The 27420-nt window shown below is 38.0% G+C and overlaps 1 protein-coding gene across 1 annotated transcript in view; it reads left to right on the top strand.

Annotated features, from left to right (window-relative positions):
• The window catches only part of CSMD1 (CUB and Sushi multiple domains 1), a 2034615-nt gene that overhangs the window by 1915707 nt on the left and 91488 nt on the right, over positions 1–27420 (top strand). Inside the window, exon 50 of the mRNA XM_015144705.3 lies at positions 11638–11823. Within this exon, the coding sequence (XP_015000191.3) occupies positions 11638–11823 (186 nt within the window). The remainder of the gene's footprint in view (positions 1–11637; positions 11824–27420) is intronic.

Below are 27420 nucleotides of genomic sequence, written 5' to 3'. Positions count from 1 at the left end.
GAATCATGTAGTATTTGTCTTTTTATGACTTCGCTTCGCATAGTGTCTTCAAGATCATCATGTTGTAGCATGTGGTGTGTCAGAATTCCCTTCCTTTTTAAGACTGAGTAATAACCCGCTGTATGTAGAGGCTGCATTTTGTTTATCTGTTCATCTCTTGGCAGTCACTTGGGTTGTTTCCCTAGTTTAGCTATTGTGAATAATGCTCCTAGGGACTTAAGTGTACAAGTTTTTCATTCTTTTGGGTATTTAGCCAGAAGTGCAATTTCTGCATCATATGGTAATTCAATTTTTAATTTTTTGAGGAAAAACCATAGGTCATCAACAGCGGCTGTATCGTTTTACAGTCCTATTAACAATATGCAAGGATTTCAATTTTATCACATCTTTGTCAACGCTCATTATTTCCTAGTTTTTGCTATCGTTTTTATTCTCATTTTGCAGATGGTAAAACTAAAGCTGAAATAGGTTAAGTCACTTGTTCATTATCAGAAACAACATGTGCTCCTGGGCTTGACTAGTTTAACAGAGCATGCTCAATAAGCCCACTTAGCAGGAAGGATGAGGATAGGCTCCAAAATGCAGATTCCCATGGAAATCAGCCACAAAGAACGTGCATAAAATCCTTCTGTAAGTTCTTAGGATATGAGATTGATTAAATGCTCGGTGAGCCTAGGACTCTTGGGTTCCATAGGACAGTGGTGGTTAGTATCTGAATTAGAGTTTTATATGACCCACAGCTGTGTCACTTTATGTTCCTCCAGCTTTTTTTCTCTAGGAATTTGCTTTTTATTGAATAAAACTTTGTTTATATTTCTAAAAAAAAGACTATTTAAAAATGTTTGTACCTCTGTCTTTTGAACAACACTCTGAAAGTAGATGGGTAAAAGTCAGTTGCTTGTACAGCTTTGGCTGAGCAGCCAATTCACCCCTGAGTAAACGTTCTAGAGGCTTTATTTGCCAAACCAGAGCCTTTCACTATAATAATTAGCTGTTTATTTGCCAACCCTATTCTGCTACTTCTTTTTCATAGTGTTTTTGTCTGTTTCAAATTCATAAATGCTTTTTTTTCTTTCTTGGGTTATGATGTGCTAGATATTTTCAAGAGATTTAGAACATCTAAAGATACTTCTTGCTCAATCCTATTATCCTCAATTTTCCATTTCAGAGCTGGTGGGATTTTTTTTTTATGTGTTTTGTTTTGTTGTTGGTTGTTGTTTTTAAGTTTACTTTAGTGTCTGCAAAAGCCAAGTCATTAGTTCCCTCTATAGACATTCATTTTCAGACACACTTTTCTTTATCCTTTCAAACAAATGGAAGAATACTTCTGTTGCTGGTATTTGCTCCTTGGAAACACCAGACATCGCACCATCGACACATAGTGAAGAAAAGCAGTGTGACCAGTTATATCTCCATGAGTGGAGAGGTGGCTCTGTGCTTCACCTCCTTTCTTGCTGTTATTTTCTATCTCAGCCTTCAGCATGCTATTAATGGTATATTGGATGTTGGCTACACGTCATGTTAAGATGTTGCTTGGTGCCTAATTATTCTAAGAAAATATTCTGGAAATCAAAGATAAGGGAGAAAAACAGAAAACAAAAAAAAAAGAAAGGACCCAGAAATATTCCCATTAATACTCAAATTCAGTGTGGTCTTTGCATTATCAGAATCATATTTGAAAAAGTATTTCTAACTGATTGATGGATGGATTGAGTGTTGATAGTTGGACACTGAAAATAATGATAAATATGCATATGGTGAAATATGTCAGGCGTAGCCCAGAGACAGCACAGAGGAGTAACTGAAAGGCAGGCTTTGGCATCGGCTACTCTGAGATCTGACCCCTGACAGAGCCATTTACTGGTCATCAGAATTTGGGTGATTTGCATAATGTTCTAATGTCCACTTTTCTTACAAGTAATAAATAAAAAACAGAATCTACCTCATAGGGTGTTATCACGATTAAATGAGGTAATGCAATTAGAAAAACTTTTCACTATGACAGGGAATTTGTGTTTGATCAATGATGTCAGATATTGTATTGATAAAGGCGATAATGTTGAAGCAGAGATTTCTCTGTAACTGTGTCCATTTGTACCTACTATGTATATGACTTTCTGAGTATTGGGGTCAGTGCTTTATTGTATGTGTATCCGTACTAGTTAGTGTAAGCTCAAGATGCTATATGATTGAGGAGACACTGTCAACCCCTGGCCAACTGTGGATTAGGCTTCACATCTCCCAGTGTTTGCTTGAGTGCATCCTAAATTCTATTGACAGAGGCATAAGGGGATATCCAGGGTTCAGAGAAAACATTTGATGGTGAATGTCCTGAACATTATGATGAAAAGTAAAAATAATCTTTCGTGTTTATTTAGTTTTTAGTTTACCTTCATTTAAAAACCTGAGGAAGGCTTTCTTTTCAATTATATCTGAAGGAAAATTATTATTTCTCATGACAAAATAACAAATCTGACGATTTGCTATGGGCCTAACAGGGTCCAGATGTTTTGCTTTGTAAACTGTACTCTGCTGAAGAACCCCTGCTGAGGAGGTATGGCGATTTGTGTTTTACAGGTGCGGAAGCAAAGGCTTGGATACTTTATGTACCTTGTCCAAGTCATAAACAAACAGACAAATACCAAACTCAGACTTTGCTATATCTAAATCTATGTTCTTTCAGGCATCCTATTCTGTTTCTATAACATATTATAGACATTAGTATAAAATAACTATTCACATCTTTAGTTCCTACACATATATGTGCATATGTGGTCATGGTTTCACACCATTGTTCACATTCAGGTGACAAACAGGAAGCTGAAATTGACAGACGCTTCACAGGATACACAGATTTTCTTTGTGTTCTGAAAATATGTCACGAAAACTCATGATGCTCAAATGGTGCTAAAATAATTTCTTAGACGTATTGCTTGAAAGGAAAGTTAATAAAGCGATCATAACCTTCAATCTTTTCTTCTTGCTATAATTACATGATGTTCCATTTTTCAATACATTGAAAATGGTGATGACATTTTACTTACAAAGTATCGGCAATACTGATATGTTATGGTACATGGCACAGAAATTTTTGAAACATATTTTATCCCCCATTAACTATTACTTTAAAACATGAATTTTTTGATGGGAGTATCTTAGTCCGTTTTGTGTTACTATAACAGAATACCACAGACTGGGTAATTCATAAGGAACACAAATGTATTTCTCACTGTCTGGAGGCTGGGAAGTCCGAGATCAAGGCACCAGCAGGTTTGGCTGTCTGGGAAAGGCTGCACCCTCTGGAGAGAGGAATGCCGTGTCATCACATGGCAGAAGGCAGAAGGACAAAGTGGCATGACTCTGCTCCATAAAGCCCTTTAACAGGGACACCTAATCCCGTTCACAAGGAAAGAGCTCTCATGACCTGATCACTTTTTAAATGCCCCATCTCTTAATACTATCATATTGAAAACTGAATTTTGGAGGAGATGCATTCAAACCATAGTGGGGCATATCACCTGTATCAAATTTGAAATACCTGATTGTTTCCATAGAACAAGTTGATGGAGAATGTGAAGCGCGAATTTAACTCTCTGAAATCAAATTTCAAGTGCTTGTAAACCAACTTGCAGCAGTCATGCCTGTGAGCAAGTCTAACTTCTTAGCCAAGGACATGGTCTGTTCTAATAGTAATTTTTTATTATTTAAAAGTTGTTAATAGACAGTGGCTCGTGCCTATAAACCCAGCACTTTGGGAGCCCTAGGCGGGTGGATCACTTGAGTTCAGGAGTTCAAGACCAGCCTGGCCAACATGGTGAAACCACGTCTCTACTAAAAACACAAAAATTAGCTGGGCGCGGTGGTGGGTGCCTGTTATCCCAGCTACTCAGGAGGCTGAGGCAGGAGAATCTCTTGAACTCGGGAGGCGGAGGTTACAGTGAGCTGAGATCACACCACTGTACTCCAGCCTGGGCGACAGAATGAGATTCTGTCTCAAAAAAAAAAAAAAAAAAAGTTGTTAGTAATTTTTAGGACAGCCTCAATGTATAGTCTTAGCTATGTAATCACAATTTGAATAAGGCATAGAAAGAGCCAGAAGGTACTTTATTCAAGGTTGCAGTAAATGTTAGAAATACTTCATGGTCTTCACTTGCTGCCTGCCCTTCCTTCTCAGTTCCAGACCTGACACCAACTGCCTAATTGCAATACCCACTGTGCCTCACGATCCCACTGCTAAGATGAGACTCTTTTCTCCCCTGAATCTCCTTGCCCTGAAGTGAATCCCATTTGAGAAATTAGCATCTCAGTCTATCCAACTGCTTGAATCACTTCTCTCTCTTGCTTGCACATAAAGTCCTTCCTGTGACTCCCACACCCTGTTGGTTCCAGCTACTCAGTGGGTCCAAGTCCATCCACATATTTCCCCTCCCCCAGTCCACTCTCTCTCATGGGCTGCCCTACTGGGCTTCCTACATCGGCCGCACTCAGGACCCTCTCTCAGTTCATCTCCTGATGGCAGCCAGAGGGTTTTATCAGGTCACAAAGGAGTTGGTGTCACTGCCCATCTTCAAACTCTGAAGGGTGTCCTGATGTGCTTCCTGTAAGCTGCACGCCTGTCACCTGGGCCCTGAGTCCTGTGTCCCCTCCTCTCCTCCCCAGCTTATCCCACAGCCTTTTCCCTTCACAGCGGCTCACGAATACAGCCCATGTGACCATCATTTCCTGAAAACTGGTAACTGAGAGGCTGTCCTGAGGATGTTGCTTAAAAAGCATGAGTTGTTGCAGAGAGAAAATTGTGCAGGGAAGGGAGTGCAAGGGTCACCTTCTAAAGACAGAAGCCCTCTGTTTTTCGTAAACGTTTATCCTGGTTTTTAAGGGCACGTTTTTTGTTTTGTTTCATTTTTTGCAAAAATAACCATTAGGATGATGATGTTTTTATGAAATTCAATTATTACTTGAAAAATTATACATGATACTCATAGGTATTTACCAAGTGTGTGCGTGTTTGCATGTAAAATGAGTCAATCTTTTCAACATTTCTTACCATATAATCATTATATGGCTCATATTTGTGGAACTTTCTGTGTAGTCACTTGTTCTTCACTTGAAGCAACTGTGGGTTGCCTGCTGATTATGTTACTTTTAATATTTTTCCTTATTTTTTTTAGTTCCTAACAAGCTATTATTATTATTAGTTGTGCTAAAATATGCTTTGATGGGATGGGGAGACCTTCATTTTGCACTTGCAGCGTCTCCCATGGTCTCATCCAATAGTGCGGAGACACATGCGGGGAACAGAATTCTCACTTTAGGACAGGGTTAGCTGAAAAAAACAAAAAATCACCAACACATCCTCCTTTCCCCAAACATTTCAACGTGCAACATCACTCCTTCCTTTTAAAGAGAGGGCTGGGTGATGAGCAAAGTGCGTTCAGAGAAGCAGCAAGGGGTAGTAAACCCTTCAGAATGGAGCAGGAGGTAGGAGGTCCCTGAAGGGTACTTGAGGCATTTGTGTGGATCCTGCTAGGACACGGGCCACTCAGCAGGGGAATTCTATGGCAGGTGTCTGTAAACTGTGTGTGGGAAAAGGCTTAGCAGCCTCCCTAGGGCATTTAGGATAGTCTAAATCCTTGCTCCTCCGAGACAACGCAGCCTGTTAGAAAAGTAGCCTCAAATCCTCCCCTCCCCCAGATCTACTCAATCAGGATACATGTGCCATCAGCGTGGCCTGGGGGTAAGGAGCACATTAATGTTTGAGAAGTTGTGACACAAACATTCTTTGTAGAGGCCTGTTATTTATTGCATGGTAAATCTACAACTATGTCTTTATTTTTTCCTGTCTTAGCACCTTGTATGTTGCAATAATTTGTCAGCAATTAGCTTCAAAAAGGATCATGTTTATTGAAAAATTAACTAGTGATTTTTTTCATATATCAAGAAAGTTGGTAATGCAAGTTGTAATGATTGCAAAATATTTGAATATGTTTTTTCATATATCAAGAAAGTTGGTAATGCAAGTTGTAATGATTGCAAAATATTTGAATATGTTGACTGTCTACCCACAAATAGGAGTCTAATATTCTGGTTTCATGAGCCTCAGAATTTACAGATCCATTGGGCAGCATTGATATTTATTTTTAAAGTACTAGCAATTTTAAGAAGACAGTGCACAAGGTAATTTAATACAGACAATTGCAGAAAGTGCAGTTATATATTACTTTGTGAAGCAGTACTTTTATTTAAATAAATACTTGCTAAATTACAAATATTTGCACACATTAGCACTACCAATCAGATGAGAATAGGACGCAATGGTTGAAGCCAATTTTCTACTCTAGAGTAGGCTTGAATAGGTGCAGAATAAGAAGAATATTTGAGGTAGACAGGAAGAACCCAGAGAAAACTAAGGCAAGAAAATGAGAATAAGCTGGCTGGGCAGCGTGGATACTTGGCGAGGGTCTGCTGGCCAGACAGTGGGAAGTTACGGAGAGTAGAGGAAAGTTTTGGTGAGCTTTGAAGACAAAACATGTAGTTTGTGTTCAGCGTTGTGGGAAATAGGGAACCACTATAAATTTTTAAAATGCAAATGAAATTATGAAAACTTCAGTGAAGACTAATCTGATAGATTTAAAATTGAAAACACAAAATTACAATAGTCCAGGCATCTTTAGTAATGTGATGAGAAATTCTACCTGAATTCAGCAGACCTGGTTTGAGGCCTCAGCCTTTTAATGACTATTAGACTTGGGGAAAATGATATAAAAAATGTTAGCATCTGTAACTTTACCTGTAAGAAAGTAGAATAAGGTTTGTGTCTAATAGGCTTGTAGTGAAAAATAAGTAAAAAAGCATGATGTGAAAACACTATGTAAACTGTAAAATCATGTATAAAATAAGATATAATTACACATATGTACTTATATGTTTCCTCAGCCATATAGACAGAAGTGTGTATACATATATATACACATATACACATACACACACACATACCTGCAAACACACATATGGTTGATGATTCCCTTAAGTTAGTGTTTCCTAAGGTGTTTTAATGACCCTGATTTTGAATTTAATTATTTGATTATAATCTTACTAAATTATACAAACATAAAGCTATGCATACATATTTGTATTTACAAGTTAAATGCATATTTAACTTATACAATTCAAGTTGAGGAAAATAACTATTAGGATGATGATGTTTTTATGAAATTCAATTATTACTTGAAAAATTATACATGATACTCATAGGTATTTACCAAGTGTGTGTGTGTGTGCATGTAAAATGAGTCAATCTTTTCAACATTTCTTACCATATAATCATGATATGGCTCATATTTGTGGAACTTTCTGTATAGTCACTTGTTCTTCACTTGAAGCAAGCCCATGATTTCTTCATTATCTGCCTCTGATATTTTTCTCTTTAGGCTGCAAAAATTAACTGTTATTTCTTGGCACAACATGATTATAAACACAAAAGCAAATGGCAGGCACTGATATTATATAGTAGAACCCATGTAGATAGTAATCTAGAATATTCTTATAATTTTGATTAATTAACATTTATATATATATTTATAGTTATATATACATATATAATTTTAATAAATTCATATATGCTTACTTTGGAAATACTTAAAAATCCTCAGAAATCCTCAGGCTGGCCAGGCACGGTGGCTCATGCCTATAATCCCAGCACTTTGGGAGGCTGAGGCAGGAAGATGGCTTGAGCCCAGGAGTTCAAGACAAGCCTGGGTAACATAGTGAGACTCAGTCTCTCCAAAAAATAGCCAGGCATGGTGGCCTGGGCCTGTAGTCCCCAGCTACTGGGGAGGCTGAGGTAAGGGGATGGGTTGAGCTCAGGAGGTTGAGGCTGCAGTGAACCCGGATTGTGCCACTGCACTCCAGCCTGGGTGACAGCGAGACCTTGTCTCAAAAAGAAAAAAAGAAAAAAACAGAGAAACATTTTAAGCCTGCAGAAAGAAAAATAACCACTGTTTGAAGGATCTTAAATATGCAAAGAATAAATCCCATGTGGGGTTCGTGGTATTAAAGGTTCAGACAACACTGGACACTGAACATCTCTTCTACTTATTTCTTTGAAACCAAACTGTTACACCTCTCATGAGATAGGAAAGTGAGGTAAGCCATCTTACTACCTACCAACTTACTCTTTGCTCTCTTTAATAAATAGATGACAGAGAGTTGATCCTTGCAACTAACATTTTTATTTGCAAATAAGTAAAAATTTTACGTGTGTATGTGTAATACAACACATATCCTGCATATAATGTAATAAGTATTCGACTTTCTGCATATGATAATAATTTGTCATGGATTGAATGCCTATGTCGTGTGGACAGAGGGCTCGCGTTTTGTAAGGATGATTTCATTGAACCCTCATGATTACTTTTTGACATAGGTCTTGATAACCTGAGCTTAAGAAGACAGCGTTCATTAAGTAATTTGGCTGAAGCCACACTGCTATTGAGAGGCGCAACAAGAACTGACTCAGACGTCTGAGTTTGAGGCCTGTGCTGATAAACAAAAGATAACTTTACAGGATCAATAAATGATTATTTGCCTAAACTTCTGGGACGTATAATAATAGCTTAGTACAATTAAAGAAAAAACAACTGGGAAATTTTACTCTCTTTGGATATACCAAATGTAAGGAAATTCTCCAAAGTGTGAAAGTGTCTTACACTGCCAATGCTAATTAGTATTTTTAAAAACAAGTGATCTATGGATGCCTGTCATATAGCAATCATGCAAAACTGGGGGAATAAATGAGAGATGAATGAATACTAGACTTTAGCAGGAAACCGTCTTCATCCCATGAGCCTGATTTTAGTCCATAAGGATTAGGCCGCGTCTTCATTAAATCAGAAGTGTTATAATTCCACTTTTGACCAATTGCCAACCGTTATTTTAAATCTACCAAATAGCCTTTTGTTAAGACACTTAAGGGGCTAAACACTGTGGTTCAAAACCATAAAAAGATTCCTGGCTGTTGATCAGGCAACGTAAAATGGGTTGTCTTGAGACCTGGACAAGCAGGATTCACTTCTCAAAGAAGCGTCCAGATGTAACAAGGGGCTATAAAGATTTTCTGCTTTGGTCTCCTGAGCATGAATCATTTTATGATGGGGCTTCATCTGCGTTTGTAGAATGTCATCTTTCCCATTTAACCTGACAGAAAAATGTCGTTTCATTCCGTGCTCAGCCCGAATGAAAATTTTAGGGAAGCTGAACACTGAGCACATTCCAGCCAGCGAGTGGGAGAGAAATTGAGGCTTGCGATCAGGAACAAATGATTATCGGAGTGAAGTCTGAGAGAAAATGACAAGGAAGCCAGATACTGGAACATCGTGAGATACACACAGAAAAGAAAGGGGTCTATGGCATTTACTGCATGCAGGAAATTAAGATGAACATTTTCCAGATACCAGCAGTCTTCCTATGGATCTGTTGCTTCCACAGAGCCAAAGATGATTACTTATTATTTTAAATGCTTTGCCCCAAATGATGCCTATATGTCTATGGTTTTTCGTTTTCCTTCTACTGCAAATGGATTATTGTAGTATTCCATACACACACATGTACACAGACACGTGTACACACACACATGTACACACACACACACATGCATGTACACACACATGTACACACACACACACGCACATGTGTTTTGTTTGTTTTTGAGACAGGGCCTTGCTCTGTCACCCAGTCTGGAGGCACAATTTCAGCTCACTGCAACCTCTGCCTCCTGGGCTTAAGTGATCCATCCCCCTCAGCCTCCCGAGTAGCTGTGACAGCAGGTGTGTGCCACCACACCTGCCTAATTTTTGTATTTTTGGTACGGAGTTTCACCATGTTGCCCAGGCTAGTGTAGAACTCCTAGACTCAAGCAATCCTCCCGCCTCAGCCTCCTAAAGTGCTGGGATTACAGGCGTGAGCCACTGTGCCCGGCCCACATGTATTTTTGATGGTTGCAATACCTGATCATCCATTTAAACAAGAGACATTTTAGACCTTGAAATTTCTAGGAGTTTGGATTTATTGGGGAATATATTTTCTTTTACTTCTCTGGCAATTTCCCATTGTATTTATTTAATATATTGATAAAGAAGAAAGAACCAAAACAGCGAACCAAGGAACTCCAACAATACCAGAGATAACCTGTGCTTTTGCAGAAGAGAAAATAGTCTCGGTTGGGAGTCATAAGATTTACTCTCTGGCCGGAGGTTTTACTAGGCCATTGTGTCACCTTAGGTTAGTCGTTTTCTTTATATGTAGAATTAGGTGTTTATATAAATTCCTTCATCCAGCCCTTCCAGTTCTATCCTGTTACACAGATACTCTCATTAGAATCTACATGGGAAAAAGTTTGAACTGTCTAAATTTAAATCCATGGTGTGAACAATATCTTTAATACTGATTGAGTAAAAGAAGGCTCTTTATTTAGTTACCATAGAACTTTTCTTTTACGGGTGCTCCTGAAGTGGGTACATGATCGTTGAAATGTCATCCTCTACCTGCCTGACTGTTGGTTTCATGACTGTCACGTGTAGTCATTTGAGAATTTTTTCCTTGTCTCATAGTAGATACATCTGGATCAGACGTAGTAAATTTAAGAAGAAAGGGTTTACATGGAATTCTCCCCAAATCTTGTTCTTTAAAAAGCCTCTTCGGCACACATGCCTCTTTCTTGCATGGTGTTTCCCGTGAAAGCAGTCTACATCTCCGCTAGACGCTGCCATCTGCCCTGGGAATCTTCCCTGAGTGCCTCCTCTATCCATTCCTTATGTCCTGTTTTCTTGTAAGAGAACTTCCTGGGACTTAAAGGAAAATGAGTTGGGGAAGGGGAGAGGAGCAATAAAAGGGGAAGAGTTTTGAGAGCTGCGGCGGCTGATTCTTAGGAATTTCGACACCAAAGAGTCAACACTGCAATAAGCGTTGTGATGATAAAGAGGCTACTTCATCCCTTCCCCTTTCTTTCCAATATGAGATGAAGATGAGTGTGTGATGCCCGTGCTCCCCTGGCCACACCCTCTGATAAAATACCTCAGACTGCGGTTAAGCTGCATGAGAGTGGTCAGCCTTATCTTCCAGAAAATTAATTCTGACCCATTTTCCATTGTTTTCTCATTAACCTTTAACATCCTTCACATTTTGAAAATGTGTATACTTATCCCATGCCCTAGAAATATAATTCACGCCAGGCACTGTGGCTCCTGACTGTAATCCCAGCACTTTGAGAAGCCAAGGCGGGCGGATCACTTGAGTTTGGGAGTTGGCGACCAGCCTGGCCAACATAGTGAAACCCTGTCTCTACTAAAAATACAAAAATAGCCGGCATGGTGGCATGCGCCTGTAATCTCAGCTGCTCGGGATGCTGAGGCAGGAGAATCGCTTGAACCCGAGAGGCGGAGGTTGCAGTGAACCGAGATTGAGTCATTGCACTCCAGCCTGGGTGACAGAGCGAGACTCCATCTCCCAAAAAAAGAGAGTTATAATTCACAATTTCTATATGTATTTAAAATGAAAACTAGATAAACAGAATTAATCATCATAATAGCAACTAGAAAATAATTTCTGTAAGAATAAGCCTGCATTTGTTTCATTTCTTTTCAGCTGTGTCCTGTGGAATCCCAGAATCCCCAGGAAATGGTTCGTTTACCGGGAACGAGTTCACTTTGGACAGTAAAGTGGTCTATGAATGTCACGAGGGCTTCAAGCTTGAACCCAGCCAGCAAGCAACGGCCGTGTGTCAAGAAGATGGGCTGTGGAGTAACAAGGGGAAGCTGCCAACTTGTAAGCGTAAGTGTTCTGAGGATATCTGCCCATCTGTGTGGTTTAGGTGGGAACTGAATCCTTTGGGGAGAAGTCCAGGTTCCCACATTCAGAGGTCCTCTCCCACACCTTTGAGGATTTGGTCTCTTTCATCATAGTGATATTAAAACCAGTGTATTTCATATAAACTATTTCAGCCATTTAGAATGAGCTATGCACTATTGAAGTTAGGTGAATGCTAAATATAAACAGTGTAGACACGATGCAATTTGCACATCATATCCTATTCTATGCTGCCATTTTCAATTTGGGGGGATGAAATCTGAGGAAATTGAGACATTAAGCCCTGCAATAACACTTTACACAAGATGTTAAAACATAATTTAACACAATCGCTCCTATTTATCTTCCATCTAATTTTAAGTTCTTTGAAGTCAAAAGCAGTGCCTAATTTATTTGTGTATCACCTAATTTATTTGTGTATCATTGTGTATCTACATAACACATTGATGCTCAGTAAATAAAGCATTAATTTAATTTGTGAAGTGGGGTAAGTTTTCCAGAAAGCTATTTACAGTCTATAGTAATAATCTTAAAAGAGTAACAAATTGGGGTACTTTCTGAAACTCTAGTCTTACAGAATAATAGTCTATAATGCAAAGCCCACCAGAAGAAAAATTCCACTCACACACACACTGAATTTCTACAGCAAGATTTTCATTGCAGGGATATTAAAACTAGTCTCAAATTGGAAATAATATAACTTCCCAGTTTTTCTAAGTTAAAAACTATATAACATTTCTATATAGACAATGACTTTTTATGGTTCTATAATCTTATTCATTTAATATATCATGTATATCTTTACATGTCAGTACATATAGAATGATCTCTTTTAAAAAAAACTTTATTTTAGGTTCAGGGATACATGTGCAGGTTTGTTATATAGGTGAATTACGTGTCACAGGGGTTTGGTGTGGAGATAATTTCCTCACCCAGGTAATAACCATAGTACCCAATAGATAGTTTTTGAATCCTTACCCTCCTCCCACCCTCCACCCTCCCATAGGCCCCAGTGTCTATTGCTGTCATGTTTATGTCTGTGTGGACTCAATGTTTAGCTCCCACTTACAAGACAGAAGATGTGGTATATGGTTTTCTGTTCCTGCATTCGTTCACTTGGAATAATGACCTCCAGCTCCAACCATGTTGTAAGGGACATGATCTCACTATTTTTATGGCTGCATAGTATTCCATGATGTGCATGCATCACATTTTCTATATCCAGTCTACCACTGATGGGCATTTGGGTTGATTCCATATCTTCGCTATTGTGAACAGTGCAGCAATGAACATACATATGCATGTGTCTTTATAGTAGAACAATTTATATTCCTTTGGGTATATACCCAGGAATGGGATTTCTGGGTTGAATAAGTGTTCCATTTTAAGTTATTTGAGAAATCACCAAACTGCTTTCCACAATGGCTGAACTAATTTACACTGCCACCAGCAGCAGGGAAGTGTTCCCTTTTCTCCACTGCCTCACTAGTATCTGTTATTTGTTGACTTATTTACAAGGATATTTTTGCTCCAGTGATACTAGCAGAAGGATTCACATAGTCTTCAATAATAAAATCAGATCTTTGGCTTCTTTTTGTATACAGTATTTTGGTCATGTTAAAAATGTTAAACTTATATCTATATACTTAGATATAAATAGATAAACAATTATGGAAGGTGGTTGAGTTCTTCCCAACAGCTTTTATTTTTCTTCATTTCATCATTTTTATTGCATTTCCTGAGAGTCAGGCTATATTGAATCAACATTAGTATTTCTTGGTTATTTTCCATTTAATAAGGTACAATTTTATTGCAATTAATTAATAGTAAGGGAAGCTAGGATAGCAAGATACATTGGTAAGTTTTTTGAGTCCAGTCCTAAACAAAATTATTCTCTCAAAACAGGAACTTAACAGATGGCAATATGTATATGTTTGGGGTTGATGTTAATAAGAACGATGTCCCAGACATTTATGGGCAATGTTTCTTTTGCACACAGCCTGGAGGTCATTCATAACGATGCCTCCATTTTTAAAGTTTATATTTCCTGAGAAATATTTCAAATAGCTTATCTACAAATCTCATAAAAACTCTGAAAAACTGGGACACAAATGAGGTGAAAACTACTAATTTGCAGATTCGAAGTTTGAATTCTACTCCCTCTTGTTCTAAATCCTATACCCCTTTCCTAATGCCAGTGATACTGTACTGGGTATGCACTGAAATCATCTAGAGAGATTTAAAGTAAATATTAATGTCCACTTTTGACCCTCAGGGATTCTGAGTTGACTGGTCTTGGGTGGAGACCAAGCACCATTTTTTTTTTTTAAGTTCTCTAGGTGTTCTGCATAAAATGTCAAGTATACGCCATATTTTAAAGGAAAATCCATTTTAAATTTCTATGCTATCTGAGAAAGACTTGCTAAATGACAAGGTCACTTTATAAAAGGCAATTTTTATTTTCAGAGCTTTCGTTTCTTTGTTTGACAGACGTTGTTCTTGAGAGTAGTTTTTGGTTAACAGCAGAATTGAATGGAAGACACAGAGATTTCCCACATAACACACCACCCCCGACATGTGCACAGCTCCCCCAGCTATCAACACCTCACACCAGAGTGGGGTGCGTGTTACAGCAGATGCACCTACATTGACTTACCATCATCACCCAGAGCCCAGCATTCACATGAGAGCTCACTTTTGGTGTTGCACAGTCTGTGGGCTTGGACAGATGTGTAATGACAGGGATCCACCATGATAGTATCACACTGAGTAGTTCCCTGCCCTAAAAATCTTCCGTGCGCCACCCATTCATGTCTTCCTGCATCCAACCCCTGACACACATTGATCTTTTGTCTCTGTAGTTTTACCTTTACTAGAATGTCACGCAGTGGGACTCATCTGGCACCTAGCCTTTCAGATTGGCTTCTTTCACTTAGTAATACGCGTTTAAGTTTCCGCCATGATTTTGCATGGCTGTGGTTCTCATTTCTTTTTACTACTGAACAATATTCCATTGTCTGTATGTGCCACAGTTTATTACCCATTTACCTACTGAGGGCATCTGGGTTGCTTCCACGTTTTGCAGTTATGAATAAAGCTGCTATAAACATCTGTGTGCAAGGTTTTTCTACAGACATAAGTTTTTAACACATTTGAGTAAATACCGAAGGTTGAGATTGATAGAGTGAATGGTAAGAGTATTTTTAATTTTGTAAGAAACCAACAGTGTGTCTTCAAAGAAGGCTGCAGCATTTTGCATTCGCACCAGCAATGAGTGAGAGTTCCTGTTGCCCCACATTGTCACCAGCATCTGGTGCTGTCAGTGTCTGGATTTTGGCCATTGTCATAGATGTGCAGTAGTGTCTCATTATTGCTTTAATTTGCAATACTCTGATGAGACATGATGTGGAGTATCTTTTCATATGCTCGGTTGCCATCCGTTTGTCTCTTTTCATGAGGTGTCTGTTCAGTCCTTTTGCCCATTTTTAACCAGGTTGTTAATTTCCATTTTTTTAAAGAGTTCTTTATATAGTGTAGATACCAGTTCTTTATCCCATATGTCTTTTGCAGATTGTTTTTTCCTAGTCTGTGGCTGTTCTTTTCATTTTCTTGATAGTGTCTTTTGCAGAGCTGAGGACTCTAATTTTAATGAAGTTTAACATATCAGTTCTTTTTAAAATGCATCTTGCCTCTGTTTTTGTGTCTAAAATGTCATCACCAAACCCAAGGGCACCACAATTTTCTCCTGTGTTATCTTCTAGGAGTTTATGTTTTTTCACTTTACATGTGGGTGTATGATACATAAAGGATTAATGTTTCTGAAGGGCATAAGGTCTGTGTCTGGATTATTTTTTAGAATGTAGATACTCAGTTTTTCCAGCACCATTTGTTGAAAAGATTATCTTTACTCTGTTGGGTTGTGTTTGCTCTTCTGCTCAAGATTCGTTGACTATATTTATGTGGGTTTATTTCTGGGCTCTCTATTCTGTTCCATTGACCCATTTGTCTACTTTTTTGCCAATAACATACTGTCTTCTGACATCCATTTTATTTCGCTAAAACAGAATGTGGTGTATTGGACACTTTTTTCCAAATTTATTTAATATATTTTAATAATTTGTAAAATGAATTAAAGTAACATCTCCCAGTTTTCTACAAAATCAGTCTTGTTGATTGTGAATATTTATAGTGACCTATTTGAATTTAGGTCCATGTCCTGACTGACATGGGTACTTTCATTACATTTAAAGCTAAATAAAAATTGTTTGACCTGAAAATAATTCAGCTCTTTGGGTATCACAGATACATCATCTCAGTGGAATTTTATTTTAAGCAATGGTGTGTTACCCTTAGATTTCTTACAGGATTTCTCACATATGTGCCTGTTACTTCACAGGTTGACAAAATGAACAAGAACCTTCCGTCTATCACTGTCAAGTTGAGGTGTTTGTGAATACATCCAGAACAGAATGCCTTCACGGCATAAACAGAAACTACTTTTTATGTCCACATGAGCCGCATTTCTGTGTTAAGGCCACACATAGCTGGGTTCAGGAACTAGACACACTCAAGTGTTTTCCTCTGCATTGCAAGCTGGTCTCTAGAATGTCCATGCAAGTCGTTTCTATCTGCCAGAAAAGGGATTGACATTACATACCCCTGAAATAAAGAGCCGACTATGTGAAAATTATGAGGAAAAGAAACACAATGGAGGTTTTAAGTCCTTGGTTGGGGATAAAGGAAGGGAGAAGCAGAGAGTTTCAAAAAGACGGGAGCCAGCAAAGTGCCCTGGATTCCATTAGGGGAGCATGCGAGATGGTGAGTCCCATGGGCACGGCGAGGCAGAGACATTGTTGGTACAGGGAGGAACTGTGCACTCGCATCCCCTTGTTGAGTGTCCTGGAGCGTGGACTCTGAATGCGGCATCAGGCTTGTGATCACTGGCATGAGACTGGGAAGTGATAGCTCCTGCCCTTAGCGCCTGAAAATACGCACAGGACGTGAAACAAAGGGCTGGATGCAAACTGCAGAGGGAAGGAATAACTGATATAGATGAAGGAACACGGGAATTGTCTAGGACCAGCTTCTACAGAAGAGATGGCTGGGACCAGAGCTTGGCCTGGCAAAATAGGAGTAAAATCAGAGCGACTCTTTTTTTTTTTTTTTTTTTTTTTTTTTTTTTTTGAGACGGAGTCTTACACTGTTGCCCGGGCTGGAGTGCAGTGGTGTGATCTCAATCTCGGCCCACTGCAACATCTGCCTCCTGGGTTCAAGCGACTCTCCTGCCTCAGCCTTCTGACTAGCTGGGATTAGAGACACCTGCCACCACGCCCAGCTAATTTTTGTATTTTTAGAAGAGACGAGGTTTCACCATGTTGGCCAGGCTGGTCTCAAACTCCTGACCTCATGATTCGCCTGCCTTGGCCTCCAAAGTGCTAGGATTACAGGCATCAGCCACTGCGCCCAGCCCAGAGTGGCGCTTTGAAGAGTCACTGTAGACATTTGTCTAAGGTACGTGACTCAATTAGAATAGCAGTCCTAGGAAGAAGATATTATGTTCCTTATCTTACTGGTTTAATACAAAGAAAATAACTGAGATATCAAAGTATTTGCCATATGTGAGCACACAGATGTGGCTGGGCATCACACAAACCTCTAGGGTAGTGTTGGAAGTCTTCAGCTGCTGCGGGGAAGGCTGCCTGGAAGTGATTTGATTAGACACAGGTGCTTTGGGCATCATGAAAATGCAACAATTGTGTAACGCTGCCAAAGCCTGCCTGGGGGTACACTGTACCGTGGTGGAGGGGGGTTCAAGGCTCTGTCCAGTCCAGCAGCCTGTACGTAGAGATAGTTCAATATTCACCTGGTTTCATGATCCATGGGGGCGAGGGTCAGGAGACATGATCTGAGGGCCCTGTTAACTCTGAAATGTCTAGGGAGGGGAATGAAAAGAAGCAGAGTTGAAGAAGGTGGTCAGAAGCCTGATTTGGAGCCTTAGGACATTCCCAGCTACACAACGTAGGGTGGAAGGAACCGCAGGAGGCATACAGGTATCTCCTTTAACCCTCAGCTCGTTTCTTGCTCTCACACTCATTCCCTCACCAAGCCCTGCCTCTGAAACACATCCATCCACATGGCTTCACTTCTGTACCACCCAGGTCACCATCTGAGCTCCTGAAACTGCCACTGTCTCACCTCCACTTCCCTCTTGTCTCCAAACAACAGCCAGACTGACCTTGTGAGCACAGCAATCAAAACAGGACACCCCTCTGCAGAAAACCTCCTGAGAGTTCCATGGCGGTTAGAAGAAACTTCATAAACTCTCTCTTTATTTTGAGCTCCCTTCTCCAAAAGTAAAAGAAAAAGTCAGCTATGATGAAAAGGTAGACTTGGAGCCCCAGCCACGTCCTGTGTGAGTCCCTGTGTGCATATGTGAGGCTACACACCATCTTGGTAATTACTAGCTTAAAACTAATCCTGTACCCATTACTGTCTTCCACTCTTGGTTCCAATAGCTTTACACAAGTTAATTTACTTAATTATTGTGAGGTATATAATTTCATTATCACCGTATCTTATAGAGGAGAACCAGAAGAAGGCATGAGTTGGGTAATTTGGTGAAGATCATAAATACAGTAAGCATCCAAGTCCAGATTTGGGTCCAGAAAATCTGAGAAGAGAACCTTTCTTCCTAATTTCTAGGATGTATTGCTTCTAGGAACATATTAGCTCTCATAATTTTTAAGTCTGATGCATTATAAAACTGAGAACGCAAGCAGGAAACAGGTGCCACTTTAGCGCTGCATGTGGTTTATTCTGACAAGTATTAAGTGGGTGATGGGTCACCGTATTCACTTGAGGATAGGTAATAGACCGGTGGCTTTAAGGACAAGGCCTTTCTCTAAAATCTTCTGGAAAAATCAGGAATGAGGTGTCTCTTGCAGTTCACAGGTAAACGCTGTATCAATTAATAGAGCTGTTTTGTGCCTGTATAAAACATATGACAGGGCTGAAGCTAGCTTCAATTATACCCACATTTTGTTTTGTTTTAAAATGCATATCTAGATGTACAATTGCTTTAAAGTTATAATGACAAAAATTAACAAAATTACTTCTCATTGTAAAGAAGTCATCGTAGGTTCCATTAAATGGTTGATAAACAGCAAAAAGTCAATTTGCATTGTGAATACTCTTTTGATATCAACTACAATGTGTTCAGTAACATGAGGAAATAAATGTAACATTTATAATAAAATGGAAAATCCATATTAACATTTTCTAAGCATCATCTGAAACTTTCAAGTAAGCATTTTTCTCCCGTTGTTCATTAAAGTTTATAAAAAAGAGATGTGAATATTTTGTTAAAATGCCTTAGTATCCAAGGGCTGAAAAACCAATTTAATTTTTATTTGGGGAGTGTTTTTCTTCACTTAATTTGAATGTAAGAAATCGGGCAGAGTAAGCATAAAACTTTACCTCTTAGTCAGAAAAATTTGGTTACCATGTCGAAGTATATATTTCCCCAGGCCTCATTCTTTTGTATCCTATGTTGGGGTGAAACAATTTTTAAGTTTCTTTAACAATTGCAATAATATGTACATTAGTGCACTGAATCTCAAGAGATAAATACTTTAACTTTGATAAATAGTAAATGCAAATGGTAAATAAAATTAGTTTGTTTCACCCTCAGGTTTAGTAAGACAAAGGTTATAATAAAGAATTATGTTTCCATTTGCATTCTTCTTGCAATGGTACAAATCTCCAAGGCAGATGTTTGAGTCACCCCACCTTTTTTTTTTTCATTTCAGTTATTTACTGAGACTGGATTTGGATCATTGAAGACATGATTCATGCTAGTGACATGATAAAACAAGTGAGGGCTGTTGGTATTAATGGACTGGGTTTAATAGTTTGACAAAATGATGAATAGATGCGTATCATGTACTATGTATTTAGGAGGAAACAAAGCCATTAAGCTAACCTTCTAATGAAAAACTACGTCGTTTTTCTCTGGTGTAAGTGAGCAAAGTCACTACAGGATTAAAATCTCTTTTCTAGAACAATGTAAAGAACAATGTATATACATCTTAAATTTGGTAGGTCACAAAAGTTAGAATGCAATCATCTTTTGATGCAACAAGAAAATAATATTATAAATAATAAAAATTAATATTTCATAATTATAATAATACAATTAATCCTTTATTATTATTATGTTATAATAATAAAAATTGAATGTTTTAGCCTAACATTTGGCATTGACAAATCAGTAGTGTCAGCTTCACAGATGAAGGACAATACAGTCTGATTATTAAAAAATGCCCAATATGACATAGTATTTGGGCTAAAGATACTTAGAATATTATAAATGTTTCCTTTTCGATTAAAGGAATATAACACAATCACCATCAAGCTGCTATCATAACTCATTTTTAGTTGTGGTACATCAGAGAAATAAACAGCTTTCAATGGAAGAGGATTTTAGTGCTTTTTTTCCCCTAAGGTAGACATTAAGCTGCTGTAGAGTGACATGAAGCTGTTGTAGAGTGCTTGCAGCTCTTTCCAATATGTAGAGACATTTTATTTATGAATATTTATACAAAAAAAGGAATTCTGTCAAGATGATTGGTCTATATCACTTGAGAATGACATTATTTAATTAAAGAACAAATTGCATTTTTTTTGCTAGTGCCTGCCCATACCTATTGTCACTGTTTGCCTTGTAATCTGTTTTTTGAATTCACTTTGGGCTGATGGTTTTGTCCAAGGTGTTGTATGAAGAGCACTGTAAAAGAAACTGGTATGTTGTTTTTAAGTTAATAATATGTTTAATAAATGTGTGATTTTTGCATGAAAAAAAAGAACAACCCTAAGTTGTAATCCCAATATGTGGGTATTGTTTCTTTAGCTAAAACTACTACTAGTCAGTGAAGCAAAGCAGTCATTAACAATTTATTTTTGTGGGCCTACTCTATGCTGGGCACCATGAGGACTTTACATGATTAAATGCAGTCTATATACATTATAAAAAAGGGAAAGCAAACCAGAGCCATACTAGCTTGATACTCATAGATGGTGATAGGTTTATATTGCTAGATACATCTAGTCATATCTAGTATTTATAGGTCATTTAAACCTATCACTATAGTGACCTGTGGTACTATATAATCTATATATATCACTATATATATCACTATATATACTATATATATATCACTATAGTGACCTAGTACTGTAGGTTTATATGTACTATATATACACATATAAATGTACTATATATACATCTATGTATATGTACATTTAAATGTTGCTAGTACAAATACTATATATAGTACATATAGTACATATAAACCTACAGTACTACATGTACTATATGGTTTCCAGCACCTGCTAACTGTGTTCCCAGGCCACCCAGGCAGGAGGGTGATGGGGACAATTCTCCACAGGTCTCTTGTACATCTCGTTAGCTAATGTACCAAACTGACCTTTCGGCCTGAATTATTTCTTCTAAGTATGTAGCAAACAGCCTTGGGAGAGAGAGGCGGATATGTACCTCCTATCTAGCACAGAGACTCTTGCATCTCTGTACTATACAGTACATGTAGTACATATAAACCCACAGTACTAAGTCATATCTAGCACTAGGTTATATCTAACACTGGGTTTATATGACCTATAAATAACCCAATGTAGAGAAACTGAGGTTATGTCTATGAGTACTAGGCACTGTTTTAATCATTTCACATCAGTTAAATCTTTGCGCTCTTATAACAAACCTATGAAGTGCTGCTGTCATGCGCAGAGTATAGATGGGAGCTTGAGTACCTTTCCCAAGGTTGCTCGGTTGGTCCATGATGGAGTCGGCACTGAAGATGGTCCTTTTATGCCCATCCACAAGGTTACCCACGTGGAACTAGCATAAAGTGTCTGTCCTGCTCTCAGCTATGCTTTGACAGGGGATTCCCATAAGCGGGTATACAAAGCCAAAGAGAGGTCCCATCCCCACCTAATCTAAATGCATCATCATTGTGTGCAGATGATAAATACACTTAGAAAATTCCTATTCAGGTGACAAAAGGAAATGTCTCCATGCTAGATAGGAGGTACATATCCGCCTCTCTCTCCCAAGGTTGTTTGCTATATGCTTGGAAGAAAGAGTTCAGGCCGAAAGGTCAGTTTGGTACGTTAGCTAACGAGATGCACAAGAGACTTGTGGAGAATTGTCCCCATCACCCTCCTGCCTGGGTGGCCTGGGAACGGGGTTGGCAGATGCTGGAAACCATTGCATGATGATGAGGGAGGCTTGGATTCCCAGTGGCATGGGAGTGTGCACAAAGTTGTTAAGGCCTGTGTGCCTTCCAGAGCTGATGTTTCACAGAGATGAAGGGTGGACAATAATCACTAACATATTCTGAAACCAAGAAGTTCGTGATGTCAAAAGACATTTTAGAAATGAACGTAACATTTGCGTGATTGTACTATACTGCTTTAAAGCCCTTTATACCCACAGGCTGTCGGCTAGATGGAGTTTACCACCATTTGATGGCTGCCAGAAGGAGACTGTCACAGGCTGGCAAAAACACTGTGCTATGTTGAACTATCGAGTTTATCGGTTTATAAAATATCAGTAGATTGACATCCTCATCTTTCATATAACAGTTCTAAACATATGCTTGAGTAAAGATGGGAATATTAGTACACATTTCTATCAATATATGAGTTTTTAAAATACATATCTCTACAGAAAGATATGGTGCTATTTTCTTTGAAATGGCACAAGCATGTAACAACCAAAAATAATATTTCTACATAGCCAACACTTACATTGACATTTCAAAAGAAAAAGAAATAACCTGATGCTGTGTATAATATTATGCCTAGAAAAAATTTAAATGTTGCTAGAAAAAGCTTTTCAAGGTGTGTATATTCATGTTAGCACCTTTTCAAGCATGTTTATGATATTACCTAGGATTCTTTATGTTTGGAATCAGAGAACAAGTAATACATGTAAAATAGAAGCATTTGCTTGTTCTATATTAATATAATGCTGAAAACAAGAAAAATACATTTTAAGGGATATATTTTTGCTCTATAGTACATATATATTTAACTGTTAAAGTAATATTCATTTGAGAATGTTTTAAATTATTTGCTTTAACCCTGTAAAATTTCCTTTTTATTAAGTCCAAAAATGTTGAATGACATCAATTTCATGTAGTTCAAAATTGTCAGGAGCTCTCTAATGCTTTTAAGTTCTGCTCAACCATTTTCATCTTGGTTAAGGAAATTATTATTTATTTCTTGTACAGAAATATTCATAATTTATTTACTGATATGAAGAAAAATGTTTCGCAATTTTAGGCAGAGAAAGGGAAGGAAAAATATGACACTCAAACTTCTGTAGAAACATTCAACACATTTTAAAATGTTCGTGATGCTGCAAAACATTTCCTTTAAATGTTTTATATGAAAATATTACTCAGAAATATTCTAACCAATTATTTTCCACAAAACATTCAAATCATCTATTAATTTATAATGTTACTATCATTATTATTATTATTATTATTATTATTATTATTTTGAGCTGGAGTCTCACTCTGCCACCCACGCTGGAGTGCAGTGGCACAATCTCAGCTCGCTCTAACCTCTGTCTCCTGGGTTCAAGCAATTCTTTTGCCTCAGCCTCCCGAGTAGCTGGGACTACAGACTCCCGCCACCAAGCCAGGGTAATTTTTGTATTTTTAGTAGAGACGGTGTTTCATCATGTTGGCCAGGCTGGTCTCGAACTCCTGACCTCATGATCCACCCGCCTTGGCCTCCCAAAGTGCTGGGATTACAGGCATGAGCCACCGTGCCCAGCCCAATTTGTAATTATTTTATGTATATATATAATATATAAATAATATAATAATAATATATATTATATATTTACATAATTTATATTTATATAAATAAATATATATTGTATATTTATATAATTTATATTTATATAAATATATATTGTATATTTATATAATTTATATTTATATAAATAAATATATTATATATTTATATAATTTATATTTATATAAATAAATATATATTTATATAATTTATATTTATATAAATAAATATATATTATATATTTATATATTTTTATATAATATATATTTATATAAATAAATATATATTATATTTTTATATAATATATATTTATATAAATAAATATATATTATATATTTATATAATATATATTATATAAATAAATATATATTATATATTTATATAATTATATAATAAAACTATAATTACATATATTATATATCATATATATATTTCAATGTGTGTATGCTATCTACACCTTGATTTTCCCTTTCACGCAATAAGAGTGAAAATCCATTTGAGAAACTAAAGCTTCTCCAAGCCATATATTAGTTAATAGTAGCCAGGTGAAGTTAATATTTTTGATGGGAGTATTTGGCTGCATTAACATTTTGGTGGAGATATTAGAAATGAGGAAATAAACAGAACATAAAATTTGAATGTTCTGTTCTTATTTCAGTCTTTCTATCTTCCCCAAATTCTAGAGCCTGACTTCTCACTCTGAAATAGGAGGAGAAGTAGAGGTAAGAGAGAGGAGAGCCTTCTGGACCAGTCCATAGGAGACTCCTTTTCACCCCTCAGTGGTCTAAGGACATTTCTGAGGTTGGACTCACTTTCTGGATTCTCAATGAAACCTGCTTGGAAACTACCCGTCTTTCAAGAGAATTCCATGCTATGGCTATGTTTATTAAACCCAGATTTATTTTTAGAAGAGGAATACATGTTTGATTTGATATTGTAGACTGCACATCTAATATGAATGCTAATATTTGGCAAAGCATATATCAGTGCTAACCGACCTTAAATTTAAAGGCAATCTCCATAAATGAACTCTAACCTCTGTGTTTTAAGGCCATGCTATAACTCATGTTGCTATAGACAGGAAAATATTTTGAAAGACCTTAGGCATTTGAAATGCCTTTCTGAATCCACATTTCTTAAAGGTTCTAAAATGCACTCTAGGTCATTTAGGGCTTATAATCTCAGGAAATGGAAAAGGCCTCCTCAGGTTAGTACAGGTGGTGGAAGTTTGTTGTCATAATGTATGAGGAAGAAAATAAGGAGGAAAAGAAGGAAAAAGGAAAGAAGGAAGGAAGGAACGAAGGAGGGAGGATGGGAAAGAAGAAATGAAAGAAGGAAGGAGGAAAGGAAGGAATGGGAAAGAAGGAGGAAAGGAAGAAAGGGACGGAAGGAAGGGAGGGAAGGAAAGGGAAGGGGGAGGAAGGAAGGAAGGGAAGGGAAAGGGGAGGAAGGAAGGAAGGAAAGGAAGGGGGGGCGGAAGGAAGGGAGGGAGGGAGGGAGGAAGGGAAGGAAAGGCCAAGAAATGGCTTCCAGCACCTTATCTATTTTAGTCATTTGTAGAGTAAATCAGATTTTCCTGTATTGTTTCTAGTGTTCAGAGAAAGTGACAAGTCAGAAACACAACATGACGTGAGGCCCGTAGATGGAAATTCTGGCTTGGTTGGGGTGAGCTTGGGGCTTCGCTGCTCCTCTGTAACTCGCAAATAAATACAAAAACTAGTGACACCCTCCTCTCCTGTCTCAGTGTTGTGAGTGAGGATCCACGTAGAGTAAAATTACTTACAGGATTACATACACAATGTGAAAAGAGCTCTTTAAACAGGTGTGTGTCCGTGGGAGCAGCCGCGCTCTACAGTGTCTGCCTATGGCGGTGGGTGACTGGGGAGTGCTGGCAGGTACAGGGAACAGCCCAGGAGAGATCAAGCTAAGATATTTTTGTTAGGAAGAACGAAGTGTTTTCTTTAAAAAAGTCAGCACAGAGGTACTCAGGCTGTTTCGCGTTGCCTCCTGACTGTAACTCCACTTTGTCTTAAGTCTTAGGGGAGGTGTACGTATTCACTGCAGCCACCTTTCAGTGTTAGGGCCGTCCCCGGGCAGAAATGGGAGCTCGTGGAAAGCCATTTCCGAGGCCCTCCTTCCCTTTCTCCCCAGTGCCCCTGGCTCACGCTTTGCCTTCTTTCTTCTGTGATGTTCCACTCATATTTTTGCTCCAGTTCTTAACTTCAGCTTCATGTATTCTACCATCCTCCATATGTCTCAGTTTTATCTTATTCCCTTAATCTATAATGTTTAATGTCATGAAATGAGAATTTCCCTATAGACTATATTTTTGCTCACTTTTCACTTTTTCCTAAGTATGATACTGTGGGAAGAAATAACTAAGAATATAACAGAAGCATCCTAGTTTTCCTAAATAACCCCTTGTTAAACTATTATGCATTGATTTTTATAACCTTTTGCATTTATGTGTGGTATGTATATATTAAAATTTATATATGCATATAAATTATGTATGTACATATATTTATGTGTTTTTATATATAAAATGTGTTTGTATACATATATATTTGTACCTCAAGACAGAGGATTTTTTTCATTAGGACTTAGTGTAAGTATTTCCAGTTTTTCTTGTAAACAAATAAAGTCCTCTCAGCTTTTAGTTTTTCAGCCTAACTGTAAAATGATGTCTGTGCTTATCAGGCCACTACTCCTAAGTCCCTTTGATCTCTTGGTTGGCTTTTTCTCTAACCGTTAGTGATATGTAGAAAACCTGGAAACTATGGAAAACAGTTAAAAAAAGGACAAAAAAACCATGGGCAATTTCATCAGCCAGAAACCACATCAAATCTTTTTCTTCATTCCAACTATTTTTCTTCCACCTGTTAAGAGAAAACTTTTGGCCCATGAAATTTAGCAGAGTTTATTTGAGTAAATAGATGTATCAATCAGATAGCCTTCAAATCCAGGAAAGGTCTGGAGAGATCCACTCAGCAATGTGGGCAGCGGCACTGATAGAAAAAGGAAGGGACATGGGGAGGCAGCTGGAGGAGCCACCGCTGGGCACCTGCCCGACTGGGGCATGGTCTGACTAGTCTGGGGCCTGTGATGGGCTGAAGCAAGGCTGCTGTGATTAGCTGAGACTCAGCGACTTGTTACAAGGACATCCTCTTGAGTAGAGTTGCAGTTTGTTATGTACTGAGTGAGGCTGCAGTTCACTGTGTAGGAATTCAAAGTACAAAGGCAACTCTAAGCCAAATGTATTTATTTATTTATTTTTATTTTATTTTAAGTTCTGGGATACATGTGCAGAACGTGCAGGTTGTTACGTAGGTATACATGTGCCATGGTGGTTTGCTGCACCTATCAACCCATCATCTAGGTTTTAAATCCCTGCGTGGATTAAGTATTTGTCCTAATGTTCTCCCTCCCCTTGTCCCCCAGCCCCCAACAGGCCCTGTTGTGTGATGTTCCCCTCCCTGTGTCCATGTGTTCTCATTGTTCAACTCCCACTTATAAATGAGAACATGTGGTGTTTGGTTTTCTGTTCCTGTGTTAACCATCCTTCTCAGTGAGCCAAATTTATTTTAACACATGACTTTTCTTGAGGTCTGAAGTCCACAATAGCAATACAATTGATACTAAAGCTTGTCTCTTTCTAACAATCAGTAATGCATG

This window comes from Macaca mulatta, chromosome 8 (assembly GCF_049350105.2).
Source record: "Macaca mulatta isolate MMU2019108-1 chromosome 8, T2T-MMU8v2.0, whole genome shotgun sequence".
NCBI lineage: Eukaryota > Metazoa > Chordata > Mammalia > Primates > Cercopithecidae > Macaca > Macaca mulatta.
The sequence above is the reverse complement of the archived record's forward strand: the minus strand, read 5'-3'. Positions and strand labels throughout refer to the sequence as shown.